The following is a 7014-nucleotide window of genomic DNA, read 5'->3' as shown; positions in this document are numbered from 1 at the left end:
GTTTTCAAGGAAATAAACATTTAAATTTTAAACATTTTTCACTTTATCCTGATGCTGTTACCATCAAACACGAAATTTCCTGAAAAATTAAAAAATTTCAAACAATATTTAAGAAACAAAATTAGTTTGAGGAAACTCTGTGAAAATTTAACATTATTCTTCTGTAAGGTGGTCTTTCTCGCCYTCTAGTGGTGCAGCTGGGTATTTCAGTGTTTTTGTTAGAAAATCCGGWCAAAACGGAGACTAAGATGTAAAACGGCTCCACCTACAAATATGAAACATTTATTCATCCAGATCAGACCTGAGTTTGTCTCCTGGTCCAGGTCTTGCTCTGGGACGTGTCCCGGTCCGAGTCAGTGATCAGATGTCCAGCCCGAGTGGTCCTGATGCCCGTCCAACACCGATACCCATCTGAGGCGCTGCTCTTCTCCGTCAGCTTCAACAGCGATGGCAGCAGGCTGGCCGTCACCTCCAGAGACCGACGGGTCCGAGTCCTGGACCCGCGGGCTGGACAGATTCTCCAGGTGTTGCTCTGAGGCGTTCATTTGGTTTAAATGTTCCACCCGGTGGAACCGGCAGTGATGGAGCCTCGTCTTTCTGCAGGTGTCCAACAAGAAGACCCACAAGGCCAACAAGGTTTTATACGTCACAGGGCTGAAGATGCTTCTGTCCACCGGGACCTCGTCCTGGAACCACAGACAGATCGTCCTCTGGGACCCCGTGAGACAATCTGTTATTTTTTACTTTTATAAGAATGAACATCTCCTGAAATTCTGAAAACATGAAACTTATTTAATAGTAACAGTATTTAGGTTATTTCAGGATAATGCAAATGTATCTCAGGATAAAGTTTTCTCGGGATCCTGTAAAGGTTTCCCAGGAACCTGTAAATGTTTCCCAGGATCCTGTAAAGGTTTTTCAGGATCCTGTAAAGGTTTCTCAGGATCCTGTAATGTTTCTCAGGATCCTATAAAGGTTTCCCAGGATCATGTACAGGTTTCTCAGGATCATGCAAAGGTTTCTCAGGATCATACTAATGTATTTCAGGATCCTGTAAAGGTTTCTCTGGATATTGTAAAGGTTTCTCAGGATCCTGTAAAGTTTTCCCAAGATCCTGAAAAGGTTACCCAGGATCCTGTAAAGGTTTCTCAGGATCCTGTAAAGGTTTCTCAGGATCCTGTAAAGGTTTCCCAGGATCCTGTAAAGGTTTCTTAGGATCCTGTAAAGGTTTCCCAGGATCTTGTAAAGGTTTCTCAGGATCATGCAAAAATAAATAAATAAATAAATAAATTCTTAGCATCATGAGAACCTTTGTTAGGATTATGTAAAAGTAAATCAGGATATCCCCCCACAACACCCCCGTCCCCTAAAAGTATCGCTCCGTACCACTGTACCTTACAGGTTCTGTAGGTTTCAGTGGTTCCATCTTGGACTTTGGACCATTTCACTTAAATGTCTTCCTGTCTCTTTGCAGGACAACTTGTCTGAGCCTCTGTTTGAAGAGGATCTTGATGGATCTGCAGGAGTCCTCTTCCCGTTCTACGACCAGGACACACAGTTGCTCTACTTGGCTGGAAAGGTTAGAAAATGTTAGATAACWTAACCGTTGGGCCAAAAACCATCAATTCTGCTGATAAATGATGTTTGACGTGACCTCAGAGCTGATTTATTTCAGATGTTTTTGTCCAGACTTTAAACATTTTACAGTTGGGAGTTGACTCCACCTTTCTGTGTGTTCAGGGTGACGGGAACATCCGGTGCTACGAGTTGAGCTCTGAAAAACCTTACATCAGCTTCCTGACAGAGTTCARATCCCTGCTGCCCCAGAAAGGCCTCGGTCAGATCAACACGCTAAAAACCCACATCAATCCAACTGTTACAACCAGTTTTCTGGTCATTAGCTGTGTCGGCCATCTTGAATCAGTGGTTCAAGTGCAAACAGAAGGACACGCTTTGGAGCAATATTAACCTAATAACATCTTAACAAAAGCTAAATAAAGTTGGGTCTAAGTTTTTATTTTGGTCTTCCAGGGGTGATGCCGAAGCGTGGCCTCGATGTCAGTGCCTGTGAAGTTTTCCGGTTTTATCGTCTGATTCCCGTCAAAGACCTGGTGGAACCTCTGTCCATGGTCATACCACGAAAACAGGTTCTGACTGATACAAAAGTCCAATATAATCCAAAGTACTTTAATCTAACGTCATGTTCTGGACCCTCAGTCGACCGTTTTCCAGGAGGACCTGTACCCGATGACTGCCGGAGACCAGCCGGCTCTGACGGCTCAGGAGTGGCTGCAGGGGATCAACAGGGGTCTGTAACACCTTGACCTGGTTTCAGCGTTCTTAGTGATCCACCAACCATTTTCTTCTCATGTCTCCATCAGGACCAGTTCTGATGTCCCTGAAACCTGAGACTCGTGTTGAAAATCCGTACGCTGAAATCCCCGCAGGCAAAAGCCAGTCAAAGGAGCTGGAATCAATGAGGGTCCAGAGGAGTCCAGCTGGTGGAGGATTAAACCAGGACCTTACAGAGAAGGWAGACTGGTGTTCTGAGGTCTCATAAGTTTGAGTTGTTCTGGTCCATCTACGTATAATCCAGTTCTAATTTATGGTCCTCAAGATCCTGGATCCAAACAGCTCTTAGCAGTTCTGCTCCCCATTAGTTCCAGTTTCCTGTTRGACTTCCTGTTTGTAAATGAGTCTAGAACTTGTGGAAGGTGTGGTCTTCAGTAGACTTCTGGACTGATCGGTTTCTCCTTTGGTGTCTTTAAAGGACTTCCTGGAGGAGCAGCTGGCCTATCAGGACGCCAAGTATCCCAGAGACCTGAGCGACCTGTCGGGGTGGCAGCCCGACGAGACCCAGCTCCCACTGTGGACCTACCGCTGCACCCCACACTGCTGCGAACCCACCGAGAACCCCCCGCCCACCACCGAGACAGAGGTCAGGCAGAGACACTCTTCTGGTCCTGCAGCTGAGCCACAAACTGAAGAAAGATCATGAACCCTCTGTGTTTCAGCTCCTGAAGGTGTTTTACAGACAACAAGATGAGATCAGAGAGCTGAAGAAGGAGCTGCTGCAGAAAGATGTTGGTGAAAAAAGGAAACTAGCAGATAAAACCTTTACCGTTTTGAATATCCAAACTGACCTGAGCTTTGGAAAATGGACCAATAATTAATGTTTTTATCCAGAAACTGGATCATAAAAATATAACAATGAAGAATCTGATGAAACTGTTTCCACTTAATACAGTTTTACTCCACATTTAGGAGATTAAAGATAAGATAAGATAAAACTTTATTGATCCCACAATGGGGAAATTTGCACATTACAGTAACTCAAGACACGGGAGCTKCAGTAACAGGCTGCCTACCGTGGCGCCATCTTAAACAGAAACCCCCCAGAAAAACCACACAAGGGAAGATGAGGAAAAAAACAAAAACATCATATCAAATCAACACTGTGACACACTATGGCGTTTATGAAAAAAAAAAAAAACTCTGCGTAGGGCAGATTTATTAGCCAGAGGAGTAAGTGAGTTTAGTGGGGCCCGGAAAATCCAGTCCCCTAAACCAACACAGCCAAAGTTCAGAATATTGATGGAACTGTTCATTCTGTATGGGTTTCAGCCTGCTCAAGTCAGGACCGACAAAATAATCCAGGGCACAGGCAGATGTCAAAAATCAAAAAAGCACAAGGCCTTTAATGCAAAACTTAGGGAGGCTGAAAATACAGCAAAACTCACTTTGACTTGGAGGTAGACRGAGAACATGGGACAGGACACGGCCAAGTACAGAACAATGATCCGACAATGAGACAGAGACWAGACTGAGCTTAAATACACAGGAAACTAATGAGGGAACAGAAACACCTGGGGAGAAACACAAGGGTAATCAGCAGAGTGATGTGGGGCAGCTGAGCAGAGACACACAGGGGACCATAGAAACACTGGGAAAAACCAAGGCATAAAATGACAAACCATGACAGTAACTCCCTCTTAACGATCTTCATCAGACGATCAACAAGGAGAGGCACGGGACAATGGGAGACGTGACAAGACAGAACTCGAAGACAAAACATGAAAGTTCAGGGGGACGGCCAGGGAACCATCCCACATAAGGCAAGAGTCCAGGGGGATGGCCAGGGAACCCTCCATGGCGAGGCCCCACAGGAGCAGACGTTGAGCCCCAGGAGGAGGCGTGAGCAGAAGTGGGGCAAAGGGGGGAGACGGGAGCAGATGTGGAGCCGTTGAGGTTGATGGAGCCAGAGCCTTGGCGACGGCGAACACAGGTGACAGAGGGGACGAAGAGGCGACGACTGCCGACCCAGGCGACATGGAGGCGACGGCAGCCGACCCAGGTGACATGGAGACAACGGCAGCTGACCCAGATGTCGTGGAGGAGCCGGCAGCTGATTCACAAACCTCAGAGACCGCTGACTCGGGGCTCGCCAACACCGGAGACATTGGGACCACCAACTGTGGGACCACCGACTGTGGATCCAATACCTCCAACTGTGGAACCACCAGCTGTGGAACCACCAGGACCTCCAAATGTGGAACCACCGATTGTGGAACCACCAGGACCTCCAACTCAGGAACCACTGGAACTGGAACCACCGGAACAGGAACCACCAGCTCAGGAACCATTGGCTCAGAAACCACCAGCTCAGGAACCACCGGAACTGGAACCAGAAACACTGGTTCAGGAACCCTAACAACCAGCGCAGGAGGAGCAGAAGGGGTGGGGGGGGGTGGGTACCAGATGACTCCCCCAAAACCCTCTTCACAAACCGGTGGAGCAGCTGATGGCCTGGCAGGAGGAGCAGATCTGGGCGCTCCCCCAGAACACGTTCTATCTGCCGGCTGATGGAGAATCTGTTGGAGCGCATTGAGATACCCCTGAGGATCTTCACTGACCCTCCAATGATGGGGGTTGTCACCTGTTCCTCCCAGGGGGGAAAGGRAGGGACCGGCTTCTCAAGGGCAGAAGGAGGAAGAGCAGTTGAGGCGGGCCCAGGTGATGCTGGTGGACTCCAACAGTGAGAGGAGAAAGACCGGCGCGCCGAGGGGCGGCAAGAAAAAAAATCTTGCTCCTCCACAGGCACTCCCGAAAACGGGGTGCCTGTGGGCTGGGTGCGTGGTCGGATCATTATGTCAGGACCGACAAAATAACCCAGGGCACAGGCAGATGTCAAAAATCAAAAAAGCACAAGGACTTTAATGCAAAACCCAGGGAGGCTGAAAATACAGCAAAATTCACTTTGACTTGGAGGTAGACGGAGAACATGGGTGGGACAGGACATGACCAAGTACACAGAACAATGATCCGACAATGAGACAGAGACAAGACTGAGCTTAAATACACAGAAAACTAATGAGGGAACAGAAAACACCTGGGGAGAAACACAAGGGTAATCAGCAGAGTGATGTGGGGCAGCCGAGCAGAGACACACAGGGGAACATAGAAACACTAGGAAAAACCAAGGCATAAAATGACAAACCATGACAGCTCAGGAGACCAGAATCACACGGGTGAGAGAGGAGAGAGGGAGGTGTGGGGTTGAGCCTTGTCAACATATCCAGCCAGGAAGAATTTAGTCAACAGATCAAGGTCGTTGTCGGGGAGATTCAGATCCTGTAATCAGTTGTTTCGGGAACAGAAAGAGACAGACAGATGAATAACAATTTTCCATCTGCTTTAGAGTTCTGCTGGTGCATCTCAAGGTGGCGAATCCAATCAGACAAAAAAATATGTGGACAAATTCCGCCGAACCGATCCATCAGCTTCTCCAAGATCAGTTCCATCTGGTCAGCAAAGTCCAGGGACCACAGCCGGCCCGCAACCCTCAATAGAACTGCTCGCAGACCGAGTCCAGCTCGCTCAAGGCACAATGTCCGAGTGCTGATAGAATACAGCCACACATACAGTTGGTCAGTCAGCCAGAAAGTGAGAAGCCACCGACGCTGTTTTGTAGAACACCAGGAGACCACCAAACCAATCTGCAGAAACCAGTGATCGGGGTCCAGACATATATCCAGAACAGAGAAGAACAGAGGYCCCACCTTGACTTGTCCTCCCATGGAAGAAGAAAAAACTTAGTTCCAAAAGTTTTATTGAGAGACCAGCTAACCAAATCCATTTAAAAAATACATAATTCCTGGTTTTGGATGAAAAATGTAGAGAAGGCTCCAAGCAGTGAAGCAGGGAAGATAGGGAAGGGCAGGAGAGAAGGAAAAAGCGTCTTACTCCTCTGAGAGCGGAACAAAAAAAAGTTGTTGAAGGTCCAGAAATTAAGACAATAATTAGATTTTTGTTTTTTTTACATCCACTGATCAGATTCCTGTCTGGTTGTTTCCTGCAGATAAGGATCACTCAGCTGGAGTTGGAGATAAAAAGAAGCCGAAGCAACATGAGAGCGGCGGTCTGAAGGAAACTCACCTTTTTGTTTTAAAATTAGAGACGCACAGTTTATCAGCATTAACATTTGTATTGGTTCAATAAGTAAAACTGKGCTGATATTAATGTCAGATATTGATCTCACACTTTTTATTTTCTGTTTTGGGAGGGGAGATGGTTGGTGGAGTGGGATCTGTTTGATCATGATGATGCTGTGCAGCCAGAAATAACTGAATCAGTCATGTCAGAGGTCTGCTCGTCTTTCTTTATATTGAAAAAAAAAAAGACACAAATATGTTTGTGCGTATGTGTATATAAATATTTTGTGTTTGTGTAATAACCATAAATATCGGCCATTGGCCAAAACAGCAATAATTATATCAGCTTAAATTTTCCWATTGGTGCATCCCTATTTAAAATACAAACATTTAACCACTTTATGCTTAGTCTGTCTGAGAGGTGGAAAGAATAAAACAATGTTTGTCAGTTTTTTACCAGAGGTTTATAAAATACAAATTAAGTAAAAGTAAAATTACTTTAACAGAAAATGATTTTGGTAAAAACAAATTTCACTGATTAGAAAACTACTCAAGTAAAAGTCATAAAACTGTTCACAGAAAT

At 46.1% G+C, this 7014-nt stretch overlaps 1 protein-coding gene across 1 annotated transcript in view; it reads left to right on the top strand.

The window, feature by feature from the left end:
- The window catches only part of LOC106536266 (coronin-2B), a 9305-nt gene extending 2805 nt beyond the window's left edge, over positions 1-6500 (top strand). The window contains exons 5-14 of the mRNA XM_014033472.1: positions 324-524; positions 604-720; positions 1475-1579; positions 1741-1837; positions 2032-2147; positions 2218-2308; positions 2382-2551; positions 2771-2938; positions 3015-3083; positions 6359-6500. Coding sequence (XP_013888926.1) covers positions 324-524; positions 604-720; positions 1475-1579; positions 1741-1837; positions 2032-2147; positions 2218-2308; positions 2382-2551; positions 2771-2938; positions 3015-3083; positions 6359-6424 — 1200 coding nt within the window. The 3' untranslated portion in view covers positions 6425-6500. The remainder of the gene's footprint in view (positions 1-323; positions 525-603; positions 721-1474; positions 1580-1740; positions 1838-2031; positions 2148-2217; positions 2309-2381; positions 2552-2770; positions 2939-3014; positions 3084-6358) is intronic.
- Positions 6501-7014: the final 514 nt, after the last annotated feature.

The sequence above is a fragment of the Austrofundulus limnaeus genome, unplaced genomic scaffold (genome assembly GCF_001266775.1).
Source record: "Austrofundulus limnaeus strain Quisiro unplaced genomic scaffold, Austrofundulus_limnaeus-1.0 Scaffold1750, whole genome shotgun sequence".
NCBI lineage: Eukaryota > Metazoa > Chordata > Actinopteri > Cyprinodontiformes > Rivulidae > Austrofundulus > Austrofundulus limnaeus.
The sequence above is the reverse complement of the archived record's forward strand: the minus strand, read 5'-3'. Positions and strand labels throughout refer to the sequence as shown.